The sequence below is a fragment of the Panulirus ornatus genome, chromosome 39, assembly GCF_036320965.1.
Source record: "Panulirus ornatus isolate Po-2019 chromosome 39, ASM3632096v1, whole genome shotgun sequence".
Classification (NCBI taxonomy): domain Eukaryota; kingdom Metazoa; phylum Arthropoda; class Malacostraca; order Decapoda; family Palinuridae; genus Panulirus; species Panulirus ornatus.
Window position 1 is genome coordinate 5,834,943 of NC_092262.1, and position 22,788 is coordinate 5,857,730.

Below are 22,788 nucleotides of genomic sequence, written 5' to 3' on the forward strand. Positions count from 1 at the left end.
ATCAAGAAAATCTTGAATTAAGCTTGAGAAGCACAACAAAGATACAGAACCACAACCAAAATCATCCCAGAAAAAGGCTCACAGAGAACTTCAAACACTATCCCTGATAGTGTTCTCTTTCTGCCACTGGGGTGACCCCTGTGCCCTTGTGTGGTACAGGCAAGGCACAGGTTCACAGAGATGGGAGTCATTAACTTGCCCCTCAGCATGACTTTAGGATGGTGAGGTACACATCCAAAAACTGCTCTCTGTGCCCAAATCATTTATGTAAACAAAGGTTCCATGATGTTACAAAAAATCCCTTCCCCTCAGGAATGAGCAACAAGAGCATATCATGCTGGTCCCAATAGAAAGCAGAATGTAGAGCGGCCAGCTGATACTCATCCCTACATATAGATCATCAAAGGTTTAAGTTAGTACAATCCCAACAAGAGACTCTTCTAGTCCCTACCTTTGGGTAATTCCCCCTCCTATGGCCTATTCACCCAAGCCTTCCCATAGAGAGAAAAACAACTCAAATCTGCACAGGTAGTGGGGCAGGGGTCACTCACTACCTGACTGATTAAACATGGGTGTACAGTGGCAAAAAAACTATTTAGTAATCAGCAAAAATACAAAGAACGTACAGGAGAATAAGAAATCCCATTAACAATAAAGGGATATCAATCCATGTGCAGGAGGGAAGAGATAGCAAACAAGGCAATGTGTTAACTGCAAGGCAATTCAGCAAATTCTGAGGAATGTCAGCAACTGTTGCTGACAACTTGAGCAGGGCAATAACATCATGTCCCATGGCAATGGAGGAACCACGAACAAATGACCAGCCAACAACCACCCACTAGGAGTATGTCGATGGGTGGAGAATACCTGCACATTTCCATCAGTAAGGTGCAGGGTTTAAAGGATTCTGAACCCCTGCAATATCTGCAATCTCTTGTCTCTCAGTGGATCCCTCAATCAAGGAGAGTAATTCTCATATCATACCTGTTTTGTAATAAGCCTCTTCCACCTCTTCCTCCTCTGAATGACACAGGGATGAAGTTAACACTATCATTATCTCTGCACAAAAAGAAAGGGAAGAATATTCACTGTTGAATCAAGAGTTAATTTGTACAAAGATAATTTCCAGCAAATCAGTATACACGAAAAAGGGGGAAAAGCTAAGATGCTTGAAACTATTCTTACAGTATACTATAGCCTGACTAAGACATTAGATATATGACTCATTTTTTAAAGATTGTGTTAGAAGATGTACTGCATATAAGAAGAGATGAAGTATGATGATAAAGTACAGCAGATTCTACTACTGTGCACAAACTCATGCTCATGAATGCATTTTGTATATCTAAGTCAACAAAAGTAATACATTTGTTCAAAGAAACCATACATTTTGGAAACAGATGGGGTATGAGTAGATCAAATTTCTCCTTAAAGTCTCTCTTCTTCCCCTGATGGTTCAATTTCATCAGCAACAGTAAATCTTGCAGAAAAACATAGAAGTTCTTTCACATATCTTTTCTAAACTCATCACACTTCCAATAGCTGCTATTGCACTTCCCTATTTCTTAACCTTTCCTTGTTTTTCCTTTCCATGTTTATCTTCACTTTATCTGCCTTGTAATTTGCCCTGCTGGGGTGTCCTCAATCTTCTTGCCTTTTTCTTAAAAAGCAAGCAGAAAGCAATAATCAATATGCAAAATTTTCATAATCTTTTAATGTTGCTTTGTATCTCTAACATTGGAATGGGTAAGGTTCTAGCACTTCAACAATGGTCTGATATACTGTTCAGTTGTAAGTGAGGTTAGAAAAATGTTGGACAGAAACATATAACAACATATCAAATGTATCTTCAGAATTACAATTTAAGGTAATATAATCACCAAAGAAAAAACTCCAAAATTTCAAAATGATGATGTTATAAAATAGCTATGAACCTTAACAATAATTTTCTAAACCAAAACTACTTCTTGAATCTATCCTCAGGAGAATTTCTTCTTCAACAATACACACATAATGCAAAATACTCTACAAACTAATTTCAAATATCTACATTCACTCATATGTGTCAAATCCAATACACTCCCTAACTTTCATTATTCAACCTTATTCATCTTTTTGACCTACGATATTCCTAAACCCTGATTCACATTACTTTATGTTCAAATACTTGCTCTATTTTACACTAATTGGCCAACTGATCTGTATTTCCTCTTTCCTTCCAATACAAAATTACTTCTGCATCTTTTCAACATGGAAATTTCAGTATTTTGAAGAGGACTAACAAATTCTAATTCTTCCACAACTATCTTCGGTAAACAATATAAAAGGAAGACAGCCTAAAATATACCTACCTAGAAGTGCCTAAAAAGAGACTTTGCCAAGAACCAAGGCTTGTGCATAGTGCTCATTGCATTGGGAAAGAGGGAAAATGACTTACACCACAATACAAGCATCATGTAAGACTTCCCCTGTACTTGTTTCTTTGGCGGACTGAAAATTTACAGGCCGAATGACATTTCATACTCTAATCGTACTTTTAGTTTCTCTCCCCTGAGACACTTTCAGATTTTTCCCATTAGATCTCGTAATTCTCTCTATAAGTTAATTAGTGCTGTATCACCTTCACAGAGAAAATTCCAAACTCCTGTTCCTTTCAAGCAGCTTTAAATTATATGCTAATGCTTTCACTGCTGGCCATAACCTTCTTCACCACTCCATTATTGTATAAATCAAGAAGTAATAGAGTTTCATAAATATCTTATAATATTTTCTACTTCCAACCAGTCACTAAATGTATTTTCTACTTCCAACCAGTCACTAAATGTAGCAGCATATTCCAAACATCTTCAGTACTCTCAAAAGAGAACCTTTTACTAGCATTTTTTCAGCACTCCTTGCATATTAATGACTCCTCTGATATTCCCCAATCATAACTGACTAACTTTTGTCTTACCTTCAAAGGATCAATTAATTCTGCGTATACACTCCCCTCCTTTGTCACTACCCTATCTACTCAAATGAAGTCATTTTGAGAATATTTCCAATATATTGCCATCCACCTTTTCTAAACTAGCCCAGACTTTCAACTCATATCATCACACAAAAAATATATTTATACTATCACATCCATCCAAAACTACTACATCTTTGTAACTGTTTCTGTTCTGACAATACTAGAAAGTATCTGATTCATACGATAACATCTATCAAAAAAATTTATCTTGATATCTGTTATTTCCTCATGGTATAATATCAATGCTTTAACTTGTTTCTAGCTCTAATAATACAGCAAAAGAGAAAATAACTCTTTCCACATCGGTATATACAACAAAATATCCTCCATATCAATTCATCCATCTCATCTAAGGAATTCTTTAACATAATCAGAGTCAGATGTCTTGTAATCATCTTGATGTGAGGGTTTAGGATACCCAATTAATCACAGTGTTCTTTCATGATGCAGTTTTCATTCCTGCATATCCTACAGGTTCCAAATGCAAATAGAAAAAACCTATAAGTTCTGGACCTCCAGAGGTACGAGCCAGTCTGGTTTTAACTCTTTCCCATAATGATGTAAGGTCACCTTTACTTTTCACATGGTGTGAATTAGACATTTGTCTGTCATTCCTTTTCTAAGAATTCATTCATCTTGTATTCATGTACCCTTTTAAATATATGGATATGTGATACTGAGCTTTTTGATGCTGCTTTGCTTTTACACAGTTGGGCAGGTTACAGGTCCATAAGGCTTTTAAACTATCTTATATGCCACCAGTATCCAGTTTTATTTTTCTCTCCAAATGATAAAAGCTTATGAAAGTGACTTTTGCCCTTCTTATGAGGACCACTTTGAAGGCTACAGGTGCTACTGCAGAGTAGCTGCATTTTTTTTTTCAACACCTTTTCAAAATCTAATGGAGATATTGCAGAGAGTAGCTGCATTTTTTTTTCAACACCTTTTCAAAATCTAATGGAGATATTGCAATGTCTGGATGTGAATTGTCCATGAAGGACTATGAGTTATTAATTACTTAGTTTTCAAGAGCTACATAACTTTGGGAGGGAAAAAGGGAGGGATGACAGTAATAAAGATAATGCTAGTTGTATCCAGGATAACAGAAGACCTGATGGTCTATAGCAAGGTTATATGCTGAAAGTCTATAACATATTCCCACATTCCTAAGCTATACAAAAGGAAACAGGATAACATAGTATAGTATAGTAGAATGTGGTGGTGGTGACAGGGCAATGGTGGAGATAGTTTGAGTGGTTGTGGTGGGTGGTTGATCTGAGTAATGGTGGAGGTGCATAAGAGGGCAACTGGAAAATGCGTACGACAGTGAGGAGGGATAATGATCTGATAGCCATCTCATATGCTTTTCAAAAGCTGCAAATGGGAGATGATCAAAGAACAGTAACCATCAAAGAGGTTGTTAACGTAATTGGGTAGCTGAACTTACTGCATTAGAGGTCACTTTCCTCAACTTGAGAGGAATGCATATTACATTTCTTTTATATGTTAATAGGATCAGAAAACTTATTTTGATATGGGAAACATCCTATAAACCACGACAAAGTAAGCCAAAAGCATGAGATCAAAATTCCTAACCAGGTTTCATGCTGGAAAAAAACAATATGTGCAAGAAATATCAACAAATATTAGTATAATGGCACCAAAAACACTACAACTGATCAAATATCAGTAACTGAGGATTAGCAGACAACGTAAAAATATATCTGCCATTATTGCTGAAGCCCATCAACGATGGTATACACTCCGCCTAGGGCACTATCTACCAGGTATGGAAATTACCAGATAGCACTTGTCTACCTACAGTGAAGTATAAGATAAGTTGAGCAACTGGTGCATACTTGGTTTACACTGTTAAGATCCAAAATAAAAGCTTCAGAAATGCTGAAAACAAATTTGCTGAGCCTCACAGCTACCTGAGGACACATAGCCACAGAGCAAATTGGTCTGAATGTGGGGTGTACACAACCCACTGATTCTCAGTCAAGGAAACAGTATCCCCGAATAACAGTAGGGCTACTAAAACTGGTGTAGGAAAACTATTATGGGGTTGCACCTGAAAAGAAACTAATAGTAAGTGAAACATATATTAATTATATATTATTAAACTAATAGTAAGTGAAACATATATTAAGGAAAACATGAATCTGTTTGTAAACCCTGTTAATTTCACCAAAGAAACTGGGAAGACAGAAACCGATGAAAGGTCAACATCTGGAAGATACTCACTACAGAAGTGGCGGAAACTGATATGATTAGCATTCAGTATGAATATCATGCAATAAGCCAAAGATTTTTCCAAGGGCTTTCAACTGAAAATTTTAAAAACCTACAAAGAATTTTGGTTAGGTGAGGATATTTTCATGTGAGAGCCTTAAACTATTCAAAATGATTTCTAGCTGACACAATATATTTGAATACCAGAAAAATAGCGATACAAAACAAACGTACCGATCAGGGAAGAATCCCCTGCCACTTGTTTTGATGCTTGATACCCCTTGTGGACTGCCGTAGGAGCTCCGTTCTCTAAAGTTTCTCATTGAACCTCTGCCTTTCCCATCTCTAACACGACCTTGAAAGTCACGAGAACCCCAGCTAGAACTTCGGTTACCCCTGCCAGCACCTCTACTTCCACCACCTCGATTCATGGGCTTCTGTTCTCCAACTTTCCGTCCACGTACATCTTTCTTCACCTGGTTATTATTGCTTGTAACTTCATCTTTCTTTTCAGTCCCAGATTTCCCAACCTGGGCATTTTCAACAGTTTTTTTTGCTAAATCATTTCCCGATTGCTGGTCACTTTTCTTTTTATTTCGCTTTCTCTTTCTCTTTTTTTTCACAACATCACCACTCAAAGAACCCTCCCTTTTCCTTTTCAGAGTGCTGCTCACAACACTGGCCGGCGCTGTCTCCTTTTTATTTTCAGCATTTACAACTTCTTTGGGAGTATTGGGTATGCTTTTTATAACTGGCACATTCTGCAAAGGTTGAAGATTCTGTCTTTCAGTGCTAGTTTTTCTCTTTTTCTTCTTATTTTTCTTGTTACTTCTGGGTATGTTTTGTGTCATACTTGCAGGAGTAGTAGTGCTAGTGATATTGGCGATAGGCTTAGTACTGGGGTTGGGTGAGTTTTTTACAGCACTTGTTTGAGAAGCAATGGTAGTATTAGTCTTTGTGCTGATGGTAGTGGCAGTGGCTGGGATAGTGGCACTGGAGGTGTTAGCAGTGGCACTGACGTTGGTAGTGGCTGTCTTAGCATCGTTGGTGTTGGTTTGGGTGTTGCTGGTGGTGGTTTTGATGTTGCTGATGGGGTTGCTGGTAGGGGAAGAGATAATAGTTTTGGGAGCAAGAGTGGTGCTGGTTACATTACTGATGGTATTAGCTGAGTTGTTGTTCTTAATTAACCCAACACCCTGAAATACAAAAAAAAACATGGAAATTTATCAGGACTGGAATAACAACAGTATTCAGAAAAATCTTCAAAAACATAACATTCATGCAAAATATATTTTGTGCATCATTCATGAAAATATCTGTCAGACTCATCTTTCATAATCTCTCTACTTAAGGAGGCCTATGCAAAACCGTATTAGCAAATTTCTTATACTGCCTTTGTCTGTATAAGAGTTAACAGTCACCCCTAACATAAAACTTTCCTTTCATCCTGCATTAGCCTTCAATTTTCACCAATATACACATCTTGTATAAATCTAACTACAACCATCCCTCACTTTATGTGGGGGTTACGTTCTGCAAAAACCTTGCAAATAAGAGTAATCGCATATGGCAAACCAATAAACATAGAGAAAAATGGGAGTTTTGGCACACTTTCTACCGCACACCCCATATAGTAGCATATTTTGACCACGTAAAAAAGGTACTGGTAAAAGAGGGTTTCTCAAAGAATGGTGAAATTACATGTAGTGATTCCATATAAAGCAAAGACTGGGTCTACTCTTCCTTGACACCCTTTCCCACTTTCTTTTGGGGTGACAATCTCAGGAAAAAGTAAGGTTAATTTGGTCTTGAATATGGAAAATTGACATTTCATGCTAATCTTAACCAGTTGTGATTAATCCAGCATATCAATGAAATACAAGGATTTAGCCCTAAAAATGCATTTAGTTAACCAGCATTATCAGCAATGTGGGCATGAGAGTAGCCATTCTGTCATGTAAACGAATTAGACTGCACTAACCCTTCTTGCTTTGGAGGCTGCTACCCAGTAGTGAAAAATAGGTTAAAGGATGCTAGCTTTTTACATCAGTACAGCTTTAGACAACACACTTCTGTTTTCTCAACACATCCTTAGCACTTCACGCCACTTTCTAAATTTAGATGATTATCTTCTGTTTCCTTCATGTCATTATCATCCTCATAAATACAACCCAGTCTAAATAATTTCATCAGATGATCACATGATGTTTGAACCATAAGCTTAATGTGACTCGAGTAGAGGCACTAATGGCCTAATGGTTGTTTCATGAGTTTGAAGGGTGAACTTGTGAAAGCTAAAAATGTAACTGCATCTCTAAAATTTCTACATTTGTAAGGTGGAAAATGACTGACACAGCTACTGAAGATTGTGCATACAGCACTAAGCAAATTTTCTTGTACATCACCGATGAAATACATACCATTGTATATTTTGGCATAAATCTATTACCGCAAATAAAGGCAGATACAGCAAAATAAAATCATGAAGCAGGAAAACTGTTAATGCATTGTCAAAGAAAATGTACGAAATAACCTTGTGTTGAACGTGAGCATGAGGGTCCATCACAGTTTTGTGCACACTTTCCATACTCAATACAGTGCTGCATACAATTTCTTCTAAATGTATTTTCGATGTAGACCAACCCCACACCTGTGAATGATGCAGGTCTAGCCATATTACTTAACATATCAAACCGCTGTCCTCAAGAGGATTAATGCCACTGTTCACCTCTTCATTCCAGCTTGTAATGTTCTTGTCTTGTAATTCTGTCATGTTATACCTGCACCATATCAAAAACTATCACATTCTTTACCAACATACCTAAAATCCTATAAGCAACAATATAATTCAGTTAAAAAGTAAGAGCAGTGTTAGTTTTTGTATCAATAACACTGCTTGACCCTACTGAATATGTAATTAACTGATGATAAAGACCTACATACTCATTTACTTTACAAGTATTCTGAACGTGCTGAAACTGTACATAAATTCCCCTATGGAGTAGTATCAGCAAATGAAATTTTGGTAAGTTAGGATAATTATTGTACTTTACTCGTCCTGCAAATAATACCTTCGAGTCTACTTCCATATAAATACATATAAATACATTTGGCTGACTCAGAAGCTGCACTGTATTTACTTCAGTATCAACAGTTTTCATTATCACAATAAACAATTTCAATGTAACACCACAACTGAATCAAAATACTAACCAGAGCTTTCTTTGCAGCAGATCGGCGATTCCTTTTACGTTTCTTTTTCCCTGGGTTGGCTCTCCCTACTGGAGCACTTGTATTCGTCTGTCAATAAAGTAACAAAAATTCTGACTATTCTAATTCTACAAGTATGGCTAATATACTTCATTTCTCTATTCTTTGGATTACAATATATGAAATGCCATTGATTATGACATATGACATCAAATACTAACAATATAGGTGGATGGATGGTACATGTTTATAGGGGGTCCAATTATATCAAGTGCAGTAAGATGTTTCCTGCATTTCTAAAAGAATTTCCATGCCCTAAAAATAGAAAACAACATAGAAACATGTCTATATGTACACAGTAGGCTGATTGATGTGATCTTTTTAGCCCTTTTTCTACGTCATTTAAGATCCATGGCCTCAAAGATGGCTCCTGTCCATGATGAGAGCTTTTGATGTATAAAAAAATATATAACAGTACATCTTGGAACCATGCGCATATGTCTCTTGATCTTTAAGTTCACAGAAAGAAAAACTCAATGTTCATACCCTTAAAGTTTGAAGTGCCTACCAGACAAAGTAAAACAGATTTATCAAAGTCATTTTTCCCAGAAAAAATCAATAAAAGACGACCTGCATGCAAGGCTGACACAATCTCAAACACAATGAACACCAGCACTAAGGTCTGCTTGCAAACAAAACTGCCATGACTCTTCTACCTCCTCTTTCAAATCCTGTGAAACTTTGCTTTCATTGTTATTTCACAAATGATTCCATCAAATCTATTGGACAAGAAAAATACATGACAATGAGAAAACAATGATGAAAACCCTGCTTAACAAATCATATCACAAATCTGTTATGAATTCATGAGTGTGCCCCCAAAATCCTTCAAATCATGTCCTTTGACAATGATAACCTCATGGCATACTATTGTATGGGAAAGCACCACTCCTTTTCATGTCTTAGAGCATTACCAACCCCTGCATCAGCGACGTAGTGCCAGAGAACATATGGAGAAAGGCCAAGTAGTAGTTGGTAGGCAGCCAGTGACCGGGGAGGTATATCACCAGTCCTACCAACCTGGGTATCATTAGGCTTAGCGACATCTGCTTAACAAGCCAGCAATTCAGTGGCTGTCAGGTTGCACTCCTCTGACCCAGGTAGCCCTCTTTTCTTTCCGCGTCACTAACATTAGGACTGCTTGCATTTTCTCCACAAACATACAATCTCTCCTTGTCATATGTAACACTTGAAAACACAGAACTCACGTAGCTCATTCTTGGTGACTCTAGATCTTCCTGCAATGTGCACTATGTGCTAGCCCCGCCTTTTGGTAAAATGGTAGGAGCAGAAGATAGAAGTAGGTACGAACATATAGGCAGGAGTATTAGACAGAAAGAGTAGTAAAAGATAGGAGCATTAGATAGAACAGTCATGTGGAACTAATGGTAGAAGCCTCTAAAAACACTGCACTAGACGTGCCCTCTACCAGTGGCCTGTTAAGGGCGAGACAATAAAGATTAAGAAGCGGCACCGGAGTTCTTATATGATGGAGACGCTGCTGCTGTGGCCACCCCTTTGAGCGAGTTCCAATTGGAACAGGAATCAGAGATATAGATAGATAGATTATCATGATATTCGTTCATCATCTAAGCATGAAAGACATCAAAAAAAATATGATCTCCCCAAAGCATTACATGGTACTATCAGCAAAAACATAGTAAAAACAATGAAGTGATGTACTCCCTATCTTTTCATAAAACAGATCTTTCTAACATTGAAGACAAGAATTGCAATCAGTCACATGTCCACTAATGATGCTGGAGAAAGCTCAGCCTTGCTAATCTCTGAAGTTCAATCTATCATCTTTCTTTTGTCATTTAAAAGGTATAATTGGTTTCAGTTTTACTGTATGCCTTACATTAATAATTAAACGTTATTCTACAAAGAGGGGAAGGAACGTTTAAATTGGCGTGAATGAATTCAAATCATATACTAGGCTTCTGATACTATGTCAAATCATAACTAGGCTTCTGATACTATCTGGTGTACTAGTATCGTATCATTCATGAATTACGAGTACATTTCAAGGCCTCAGTGAATATGTGAGATGGTGAATTATTTTCCAATAGACCCTAATAATGCATGCATATAAACTGTCAAACATGATGCACATAAACACAGTTTAATGTTATCTGGATAAACAGCATTATCAAGAATTACCAATTAATTCAAACAAAAGCAAGAGAGTATTAACTAAAGAACAGTTAAAGGTTACCTTCACTTCAGGTGGCTTCCCTCCTGTAACTAGGCCGCTCTTGGGAGGTACTTTCATTGAATCATTAGGATTATTAGTAGTTTTCACTTGCATGACAGGTTCACTATTCAAATTAGTTTTTGGGGCCTCCACAACTTGGTCTTTCACAATAGGCACACTCTGCGACTGATCTTTAGGCTGCTCACCAGTTTTCATGTTCACGACAGGTGCACTTTGAGATGGTTCTTTAGTAACCTCATTGCTCTTCTCCACATTTGTCTTATCAGTCTTCACTTGCACTGGTGATGTGCCCTGAGATGGCACTCCAGGTGTTTCACCAACTTTTCCTTGCACAACAGACACATTCTGTGATGACACTTCAGGCTTTTCATTTTGTGATGACACTTTAGGCTTTTCATTCTGTGATGACACTTCAGGCTTTTCATTTTGTGATGACTCGTTAGGCTTTTCATTCAGTGATGAAATTTTAGGCTTTTCATTCTGAGACGACACGTCAGGCTTTTCATTCTGTGATGACACGTTAGGCTTTTCATTCTGTGACGAAACGTTAGGCTTTTCATTCTGTGATGACACGTTAGGCTTTTCATTCTGTGATGACACATTAGGCTTTTCATTCTGTGATGACACGTTAGGCTTTTCATTCTGTGACGACACATTAGGCTTTTCATTCTGTGATGACACATTAGGCTTTTCATTCTGTGATGACACTTCAGGCTTTTCATTCTGTGATGACACGTTAGGCTTTTCATTCTGTGATGACACATTAGGCTTTTCATTCTGTGATGACACGTTAGGCTTTTCATTCTGTGATGACACATTAGGCTTTTCATTCTGTGATGACACATTAGGCTTTTCATTCTGTGATGACACTTCAGGCTTTTCATTCTGTGATGACACGTTAGGCTTTTCATTCTGTGATGACAAGTTGGGCTTTTCATTCTGTGATGACACGTTAGGCTTTTCATTCTGTGACGACACGTTAGGCTTTTCATTCTGTGATGACACGTTAGGCTTTTCAAGCTGTGATGACACATTAGGCTTTCCATTCTGTGATGACACATTAGGCTTTTCATTCTGTGATGACACAGGTTTTTCATTGATTTTCACTTCTCCAGCAAGTGTGCTCTGTGATGACACTGCAGAGGTCTTATCAGTCTTCACTTGCACACCTGACGTGCTCTGAGACAGCACTTCTGTTGTTCTACCATCCTTTCCTTGCCCAGCAGGAATATTCTGTGATGGCATATTGGGCTTTTCACCGATCTTCACTTCGTTAGTTGGAGTGCTCTGTGACGACATTTTAGGAATCTTATTGGTCTTCACTTGCGCAGCTGATGTACTTTAAGATGGCACCTCAGGTGTTCCACCTTCCTTACCTTAACCAATAGGTGTATTCTTTGTCGACATTAAGGGATTTCACTAATCATTTCCACAACAGGTGTGCTTGTGATGACACTTTAGGTGTCACATTGTTCTTTACTTGCACAGTGGGTGTAGTCTCAAGAGAAGGCTATGGTGCCTTGAAGAAATGGGCTGTATTCTGTGCAATAATTTGATGTCCTCATAAACACTGTGTTTACAGACGTATGTTCTTACTTCTAGTGTCCTCTACTATTCACCAAGGATCTACTTTGCCACCTGCAAAAGAAAAAAAATATCAGATATGCAGTAGATCTCAAACATATTATTATGTCAGCTGATTATTTCTCATTATACGTTTATCTATTGTTGTCCTAGGACCCCTTCCATATGAGAGGGACCTGGTGCGTCCAGAATCTCCTTCATAGAGGCTCCTTCAGCCCACAGTTGAGCTACTTCCAGTGCAAGGGAAATAATGTAATCCATCGAAGTGAAAAGTTCTTTAATGAGACTGTACTCTCAGTGATACAGCCTCACTAAAGGCGTCCCTCTTAAATAAATCAGCACACCATTCATGAACAAACGAAAGGAATGTCTGAAATAAACCTGGAATTCATAAAACTAACCATAAATTCCTCAATTCATAACAGTGAAAATGAGCAAATCCTACTTTATCTTGCCTATGAGACATAAATTGATCCAAAGTTCAACCATCCTCTGAAGATCTTGTCCTGCCGTTTCATATATACCTCCTTGACTGCATACTCAAGGGGCTATTTAACCACCCACGGAACATATCATATGTAAATTAGAAAAAAAAAAAGAATACCGTAACTGGTACTTTTCCTATACACTACAAGTCATGCAACAAAAGTGTAAAGATTAAGTTTGCTGACATTCATCAGCATTTGTTACAGTGCTCAGTCACGAGTAACAAATATATTTTCATTAGAATATTTAGAATTAAGGAATTCTTAGCAACTATGGAGGTTGAATGAGATCATCATAGTTTTACTGAATTTCCTATAACTGTTTTGCCTACAACTGTTTTCGCCCTTGTTCTCGTAATCCTCTGCTACACCCTTATTTGGTATCACAATGAAATGTCATACTCCAAATATCACGCCTCAAAACTCTTACTATACTCTCTAAACATTTTAAAAGCATGACAGAAGTCACATATTATTCAAGCTTTCCTGTATAGCTAAGCAAATAAATTACAGTAGACATCATCTATTATCCTTAAATGTTTCTAAATATTTACACTTACAATCTAAGAAGTAAGATTTATCCTTTTAGTGAATTAGATTACGTGCATTTAAAATATAGTCCATTTAATCCTGTAGCTTTACCCTACGTTTTCCCTCAGCTCCAATACCCAGCCCACTTTTTAGGGGGGTGTCATGTGTCCTGTCCGTATATGGTTTTCATCACCACCTCCTCTCTTGCATCATCGATCTCCCCTCCATTACATCCACCCACAACCTGGTCTAAACATCACCTTTTAATACATGTTTTTATTTCAGTACCGCTGCAAAGCAGTCACCCCCCCCCCCCCCTTGGACAATATTTACAAATCCTGTCACCCAAATTCTTTTCTAACCTTCAAACTTAACCCATTTTAACCCATATTTAACTAAGGTTATGTGCCATTTATTTCTGGTTTTATCTTTTATCTGTCCATAAATTGAAGATAAGGGACTCGTACCTCAGCAATGGGGGCCAGTGACGAAAAGATTACGTGATCAAGTGTTATGAGACATCCCTACACAGACAGAACTCCCATTGAAAAGATTGGACATGATATCCTCCACGAAATGATGACTTTCAACCCCACAATCAGGGACTTCCCTCATTATTTCCTCCATTTAGACATGTTTCATTCCTATGTTCCTCCTCGCTCCTCCTCGTAGCCTACAAGACACAAATGGCCAACAGAAACTCTCCCCTACAACCACTAGCCTCCAGTGTGGAGTGTGGACTCCTACAGTGATAGATCTCCTCTCTGTAATACCTTAATTGTACCTCAATTCATACAAACTGTCTCCAACAAATGAAGCAAACAATAAACTGCCTAACGCGTCACGGTGTAAACAGAGGCAGAGGAAGATGCCATGGTCGCGTTCGGATCAGACATCCGGATTCTAAATTTATTTCCAATTTACTCATTTATTTCTCTATCTCACTTATCTTATCCCCTTTCTCATCTCAGGTATTTAGTATTTAATGTCTTCTTTACTAATTTATCACTCTAAATATTTTGGGTGATTTAGATTAGAGGATAAGGTAATTTTATTCTAATTTGAATCCGGAGTCTAAACCCAACTTGGTCTTAGTCCCACACGAAAGACGGCCATACTTGTTAAGGCACCGCCACCGGCCAATTTATAGCAATGCGTCCATGGTCAGCAGGTGGTTGCGAACTGCAAGCCATTTGTTTTAAAAATGACCTACTTTTCTGATGCCAACGTGGTCTCTGATAGCATTTAAACATTTTATGTTCTCATCGAGGGATATGAAATAGTTTGGAGGGGCAATGTAACCCACATTCCACTCGTAAAAGGTTTTTATTTTACTAGGCCAGTGTTCTGTATCATCAACATCTTCACTATTGTTGTTTTTCCTTCATACTTCTATTTAGACTGTCTCTATCCACCATTTTGATTCGTTAAATGACTGTATTTAAATGCCTCGCATTTTCATCTTATACCAAGAAATCTACTTCCTATGTCTAGATTCATCCCTTAGACTTCATCAGCCTCTCAAGTTTCATTTATATCATTTCCGCCATAATGTTATTGAATTCTACAATATTAAGACCAATGAGACGTTCTAAATCGCCATTCAAATAAGCTTCTTCCACACGCTCCCTCATCATCAAAGAGTTAATCACAATATATTTCTCTTCTGGGCTACTCGCTATATACTATATGATAAGTATTCTCTTCTCTAAAATAGATTTATTACTTTTTTTTACTGAGGGAAACTAAGGATTCACATCTACACATTGATATGTATTTAGAGTATGGCCTTTAACACATTAAAAGGTCAGGTTAAAAAGGGCATCCTATTGTATTAAGGTCGTGTATCTTCATACTCAGGATGTTGCTGTAAGCAATGTTGCAATACAATATCTCTTGTTTAGAGTTAACTAATTAAGTATTATCAGTATTCATATATCGAAATTATTCCTAAGTGTTCTCATCTTTATTGTTTAAGAGGTTGTTGGCTCATTAACTGATAACAACACAGAGAAATTTCAATAATGGCATTAATGCCATTAATGGCACTCTGAACACAGATATCCGACCTTTGCCATTAATGGCACTCTGAGCACAGATATCCGACCTGTGCCACTAATGGCACTCTGAGCACAGATATCCGACCTGTGCCACTAATGGTACTCTGAGCACAGATATCCGACCTTTGCCATTAATGGCACTCTGAGCACAGATATCCGACCTTTGCCATTAATGGCACTCTGAGCACAGATATCCGACCTGTGCCACTAATGGTACTCTGAGCACAGATATCCGACTTTTGCCATTAATGGCACTCTGAGCACAGATATCCGACCTGTGCCATTAATGGTACTCTGAGCACAGATCTTCGACCTGTGCCATTAATGGCACTCTGAGCACAGATATCCAACCCGTGCCATTAATGGCACACCCAAAAAGGGGCTTTTGTTGACAAGAATCCTCACCAAACTAATTTTTTTGGCGAATCTTTACACACAAACAAATCAAACAGACAGACAGACATCATTTTCACACGAATTCTTTAAAACACAGAAGGAAGGCCTTTATATAAAACTAATGCCCTTGGGTAATATTAAGACGATGGAAGCGTCTCGTCTTATCATTTTGGTCCAAGATAATCCACACGGTGAAGAGACAGAGACTCACAACATCACAAATGGTGATGGTGATTATACCGACATGTTTGACGAACCCTGGTTCGTTGAGCCTAGTCCACCACCTACAGTAGTAGTGGCTAGGCTTGGCTTCCCAAGCTAACTTATCACCAGCGTTTGTTGACGGGATGTTGACAGGCTTATTTTCCTCTAGCAATCGCCTCCTCTCATCAATAATGGTGTGGAGGAAGAAGACGAAGCTAACTCGGCAGATACAATAGAAGAAAAACCAGTCCACAAATTTGGGCGCTGGGGATGTTGGGAGAGTCGAAGACACCTGGGAGAACAGGGAGGCGATGACAATGAGCAGAGATAAAGACACTGTGATCCTGTCGGTGAAGCCAGCGATCTGAAATCGAGTGAGGGTCAACTTCGAGAGCATGTAGAGGATGACGCAAGGCCCGAAGGTGGTCAGGAGGTACGCCTCGTACCTCCTGTAGAAGAGCAACTTGAAGCGGACGGTGTGAGGTTTAGAGGCGTTGTAGGAGTAACGTAAGCGAGAGATGTCGTACATGGACACTGTAGACTCCGTTCCTGTAGTGTGAATGCCGTTGTTCTGGACGTCCCACTGTGGTTCACAGCCAGGAGACCTAACCAGCTGAAGAATCATGTCACATTCTTGTATATCGAAGGGGAAGGCGAAGAGGTCGTACTCACACGAGAAGGTGAAGAGGTATTGGATTCTTCTGGTGTTACGAACTTCTGACCCACTGTACGAACGTACTGCAAGAAAATAAAGTACGCTTTGCCATTAATAAAACTCTTAATATAATGAGATTTTAATACGATTTTAATACGTAATCAAAAATATTCACTGGGTTATTCCCATGCTAATTGTTCCTTTACATGCAGCATTGGATTTGAATAAAACTCAAAATGTGAACAAAAGTAATAGGACAGAGAGGGAAACTTACAAAATGAGAGGTTCAGTAAAGGATATTAAAAAGCAAAAATAAAGATACGGTGTGGCAGGACAACAGTCAGCCATCATTTGATACAGAACAAAGGAAAAAAATAAAGAAAGATGAGAAAGGAGGAAGAAGGAAACACGTTAAAAAAGAAATGTGTGAGCGAGGCAGGAGCTAATGATTCAAAATATATATTTGCACAGAGATATAGCCATGGGGGAAAGTAGATGACACATAAGCTGGTACAGACTAAAAAAAAAAAACAATATAATACAGTTCCCTTCAGAAGCTTTTAGAGAAAAAGATAAAGAGGCAGAATATAGTAAAGCATTTTACCCTTGAGACAGATGGAGGAAGCGACTGCAACAACAGACAGAAACAACTGCAATATAAAGAGAAGGGGTAGTGGGCAGAGAAGGGGTAGTGGGTAGAGAAGGGGGTAGAGGGCAGAGAAGGGGAAGTGGGCAGAGAAAAGGGGTAGTGGGCGGTTGTAATTCAAACCTGGCGCCATACCTTCGTAACTCTGCCTTACATCCGGTCGGCCTGGATTCACGGCACGAACGGTGTATTCCTCCAAGACCCCAGTCTTGGTCTGGATGTGGAGGTTGTCCTCGTACCGGGCGTTGGTAAACAGCAACTCGGGAGTCCACAGCGGGCGGAACTCGCCCACTTGGATCTTGCGAGTGTAATTGTTGAGGTTGGAGAACGCGAGGCGATGGTCCGTCCACGATACGCCGATGGAGAGGGTGGCGGTAAACTCGTTCTTCTCCAGGGCGATGTCGCTGACGCCATGAAGGTGGACGTGTAAGGTGACCTGAGGGTGGAGTGTAGGGCATTCCATTGGTCGGTAGCTCGCATGGGCCTCCATAGGGAAGCAGCTGTTGCCTTCGTCAGAGCCATCGAAACATTGCGGTTGGCCATCACACCTGCTGGAGAGCTCAATACAGCGGCTATCATTACAGGTGAAACTGTCGTCTGCACAAGTGGATAGTGTGGCCATGTACTCCGTTCCCTCTTCAAACTCCCTCCAAAGTTTTCGTCCCAGTATTACATGGCCTTCGTGGATCACCGAATACCCGACGCTTTCACCCATGTGTTGGTGGATCAGACATTCCCCCAGTGAAGACGGGCAACTGCTCTTTAAAATAACATCACCATCGTCTGACTGCAGGATTAACTGGTCCTTCCGAGGATACATGTAGAACTCCTGCACGTCATCCCTTTCAGGTACATCTTCTTCCCCGCTGGGACGACGCAGGCCACCATGGGATGCACGACTGACGTGTTCTGGGTCAGTTTTAAGTACACGTTCCCCTTAGACCTCTTGGCCAGGTAGAGAACTTCGCCAAACGCATCGTTGACCACATCGTCCATCCACACTACACGAATATCATCATCCACATCTCTGCAGTCCAATATCTCACGGCTGACACTGGACATACCGTCATTCCTATTGATCAATCGACCATCCAGGGATTGGCAAAATGCCCTTGAACTGCTCTGGTTCAGGTGCACCTCAAACAGCGCCAGAAACTCCCATACTTGTGGTTGGCACATGTGGTCCACCTGCTTCCATTCACTGTCTACTCCGCCCGCCAGTGATAAATTGTAGCTAGACAAGTGGTCTACCGTGTTCGAGCTGCAGGACGCCAGTTCGACCATCTGAGAACCATTTAACTCTCTACTGAAGATCTTCAACTCTGCCACTCGACCAGAGAAGGCGTTCATGTCCGCTCCCACCTGTACAGTGACCTCCTCACGCTCATCCTCAGCCAGTTCATAGGGCCAGGTCTCCCCAAGGTCCATCTCGAACCTGGAGTGGTTAAGGTACAAGGCTGTGCTGGTGTGGGTGAGGGCCAGACACAGATGTGTCCAAACGTAGGTGTTCAGCTGGGGGGTGTGGAAGGGGGCCAGCCCGCTCTGGTTGACCGCGCCAAACAAACGACCATTGACACCTGTACGGCAGGTACATACACAGGGTAGTTAATGGAATCATCTAAAACCTTTTCTGACCATATTTTACGAATGTATATATATTTGCTATTTCCCGCGTCAGCGAGGTAGCGCCAAGAACAGAGGACAGCCTCAGAGAGAATATCCTTACTTGGCCCCTTTCTCTGTTCCTTCTCTTAGAAAATTAAAAAAAAAAATAATATATATATATATATATATATATATATATATATATATATATATATATATATATATATATATATATTATAGGGAGCGGGGGGCTGGAAATCCTCCCCACTCAATTTTTTTTTTTTATTTTCCAAAAGAAGGAACAGAGAAGGGGGCCAGATGAGGATATTCCCTCAATGGCCCAGTTCTCTGTTCTTAACGCTACCTCGCTAACGCGGGAAATGGCGAATAGTTTGAAAAAAAAAAAAATATATATATATTATACTATTCGCCATTTCCCACGTCAGCGAGGTAGCGTTAAAAACAGAGGAGTGAGCCTTAGAAGGAGGGACTATCCTCACTTGGCCCCTCTTCTATTCCTTCTTTAGGAAAATAAAAAACGAGAGGGGAGGATTTCCAGCCCCCCGCTCCCTCTCCCATTTAGTCGCCTTCTACGAAACGCCGGGAATACGTGGGAAGTATTCTTTCTCCCCTATCCCCAGGGATAATATATATATATATATATATATATATATATATATATATATATATATATATATATATATATATATATATATATATATATTTAAACTATTCACCATTTCCCGCGTTAGCGAGGTAGCGTTAAGAACAGAGGACTGGGCCTTTGTTGAATATCCTCACCTGGCCCCCCTCTGTTCCTTCTTTTGGAAAATTAAAAAAAAACGAGAGGGCAGGATTTCCAGCCTCCCGCTCCCATATATATATATATATATATATATATATATATATATATATATATATATATATATATATATATATATATATATATATCTTTTCTTTCTTTTTTGCTTTGTCGCTGTCTCCCGCGTTTGCGAGGTAGCGCAAGGAAACAGACGAAAGAAATGGCCCAACCCACCCCCATACACATGTATATACATACGTCCACACACGCAAATATACATACCTACACAGCTTTCCATGGTTTACCCCAGACGCTTCACATGCCCTGATTCAATCCAATGACAGCACGTCAACCCCGGTATACCACATCGATCCAATTCACTCTATTCCTTGCCCTCCTTTCACCCCCCTGCATGTTCAGGCCCCGATCACTCAAAATCTTTTTCACTCCATCTTTCCACCTCCAATTTGGTCTCCCACTTCCCCTCGTTCCCTCCACCTCTGACACATATATCCTCTTTGTCAATCTTTCCTCACTCATTCTCTTCATGTGACCAAACCATTTTAAAACACCCTCTTCTGCTCTCTCAATCACACATCTCTCTTACCCTTTCATTACTTACACAATCAAACCACCTCACACCACATATTGTCCTCAAACATCTCATTTCCAACACATCCACCCTCCCACAACTCTATCTATAGTCCATGCCTCGCAACCATATTACATTGTTGGAACCACTATTCCTTCAAACATATACATACATATACACAGACATAATACATATATACACATGTACATATACTTGCATGCCTTCATCCATTCCTGGCGCTACCCTGCCCCACAGGAAACAGCATCACTACCCCGCTTCAGTGAGGACGTGCCAGGAAAACAGACAAAAAAGGCCACATTCATTCACACTCAGTCTCTAGCTGTCATGTGTAATGCACCGAAACCACAGGTCTCTATCCACATACAGACCCCACAGACCTTTCCATGGTTTACCCCAAACATTTCGCATGCCCTGGTTCAGTCCATTGACAGCATGTCAACCCCGGTATACCACATAGTTCCAATTCACTCTATTCCTTGCATGCCTCTCACCTTCCTGTATGCTCAGGCCCCAATTGCTCAAAATCATTTTCACTCCATCCTTCCACCTCCAATTTGGTCTCCCACTTCTTCTTCCCTCCACCCCTGACACATATATTTTCTTTGTCAAAGTGTGAGAGGTGAAGCTATCGACCAGACTTAATCAACTGTTGATCGATTCAATAAACACCTACGAACGCCACCGGGATAGAAAACGATATTATCTAAGGGTAAACACAAGTGTACATCAGTGGTATATATATATATATATATATATATATATATATATATATATATATATATATATATATATATATATATATATTCGTACTATTCGCCATTTCCCGCATTAGCGAGGTAGCGTTAAGAACAGAGGACTGGGCCTTTGAGGGAATATCCTCATATGGCCCCCTTCTCTGTTCCTTCTTTTGGAAAATTTAAAAAAAAAATGAGAGGGGAGGATTTCCAGCCCCCCGCTCCCGTATACATATATATATATATATATATATATATATATATATATATATATATATATATATATATATATATATCGTTATTTTCTTACAACAGAGGGTGGGAAGAAAAATATTAACTACATCAATCCAGCCATTACAATCCCTTATGCCTTAGACACCATTTTGCGTGGACATCCGTCAATAAATAAAACCTACTTCTGTAAACATATGACCAGCAAACGCTCAATCTGTACAGCTCAGACGTGGTAAACTTTATGTGAACGAGGATATACTTTGGAGTGTGGATGCAACGTACTGTTGATCGCTACAAAGTTGTTGGCGTCCCACGCTGTTACGATACGTCCAGATGTGGCTTTATACCCGGGTTGCATCCACACACACACAGTACAGGGCATAGACAGAGCCCCAAGCCCGTAGTCCAGCGTCACCTGTCGTATATATGAAGACCACATCACACAGAAGAGAAATTCTTACATGAAGTCATCAGTAAGTTACGTTAGTCTATATAATACCCTGTTGGAAAGGATCACAATTTTGTGCGTGATCTAGATATTCCTATGAGTCCACAGGGAGAATGAAACACGACAAGTTCCCAAGTGCACTTTCGTGTCATAATCACATCATCAGGGGAGACACAAGAGAGAAATATAACAGTCAGTTGATATACATCGAAGAGACGAAGCTAGGACGCCATTTGGTAAACAATTGTTTTGGACAATCACTTGTTTACCAAATGGCGTCCTTGCTTCGTCTCTTCGATGTATATCAACATACACTCCCACTATACATGTGACCCATGATACAGAGTATTGTTTCTATGAGTCCACGGGGAAAATGAAAACAAGTGTTTTGGGACAATCACATGTTTACCAAATGGCGTCGTAGCTTCGTCTCTTCGATGTATATCAACTGACTGTTATATTTCTCTCTTGTGTCTCCCCTGATGATGTGATTATGACACGAAAGTGCACTTGGGAACTTTTCGTGTTTCATTTTCCCCGTGGACTTATAGGAACAATACTCTGTATCATGGGTCACATGTATAGTGAGAGTGTATGTGGTCTTAAGAAAATTATCCTTCAACACCTGAGGAAGGAGTTAATGATCTTTCAGTTGGTGAATATAACTACCTTTGTATTAAGTGATTAGGAACTCATTATGAAGACCACATTGTACACAATACCCGATAATATTAGTAGTAGTAATAGTATCAAATTAATATTTTGCAGAACTGAATAACTCCATCGGGTGATAATACAAAGGGTTCAAATTTCCCCGTTTTACCTTTTAATAGTTCATCTCTCTCGTTCATTATTTTCCTTTACCTTCTAATCTGTATTTTAAAGCAAATAACTTTCCTTCACTCAGAACAGCAACAACACATACATACACACACACACACACACACACACACACACACACACACAAAACAGCCCAGTACACAATAGTTACACACCAGGCAGACCTGTGCCACCCGAGAAATGGCTTCCATTCACAAGAGCCTATGTCAAAATGT

The 22,788-nt window shown here is 39.4% G+C and overlaps 2 protein-coding genes across 3 annotated transcripts in view; both read right to left on the reverse strand.

Annotated features, from left to right (window-relative positions):
- The window catches only part of LOC139761060 (uncharacterized), a 31,608-nt gene extending 17,390 nt beyond the window's left edge, over nt 1–14,218 (reverse strand). Inside the window, exons 1-4 of one of the 2 annotated variants that reach the window (XM_071684855.1) lie at nt 14,121–14,218; nt 10,737–12,374; nt 8,462–8,548; nt 5,483–6,444 (exon numbers count right to left, since the gene is read on the reverse strand). In XM_071684855.1, coding sequence (XP_071540956.1) covers nt 5,483–6,444; nt 8,462–8,548; nt 10,737–12,035 — 2,348 coding nt within the window. In that variant the 5' untranslated portion in view covers nt 12,036–12,374; nt 14,121–14,218. Of the gene's footprint in view, nt 1–5,482; nt 6,445–8,461; nt 8,549–10,736; nt 12,375–14,109 lie in introns of both variants that reach the window. The other variant, XM_071684854.1, reaches the window with a different exon arrangement.
- Nucleotides 14,219–14,867: 649 nt separating this feature from the next.
- Nucleotides 14,868–18,253, reverse strand: LOC139761284 (gamma-aminobutyric acid receptor subunit rho-2-like). The gene is made up of 2 exons (XM_071685320.1): nt 17,433–18,253; nt 14,868–16,734 (listed from the first exon to the last, which is right to left on the reverse strand). The coding sequence occupies exons 1-2, from the start codon at nt 18,115–18,117 to the stop codon at nt 15,911–15,913; spliced, it is 1,509 nt and encodes a 502-aa protein (XP_071541421.1). The 5' UTR covers nt 18,118–18,253; the 3' UTR covers nt 14,868–15,910.
- Nucleotides 18,254–22,788: the final 4,535 nt, after the last annotated feature.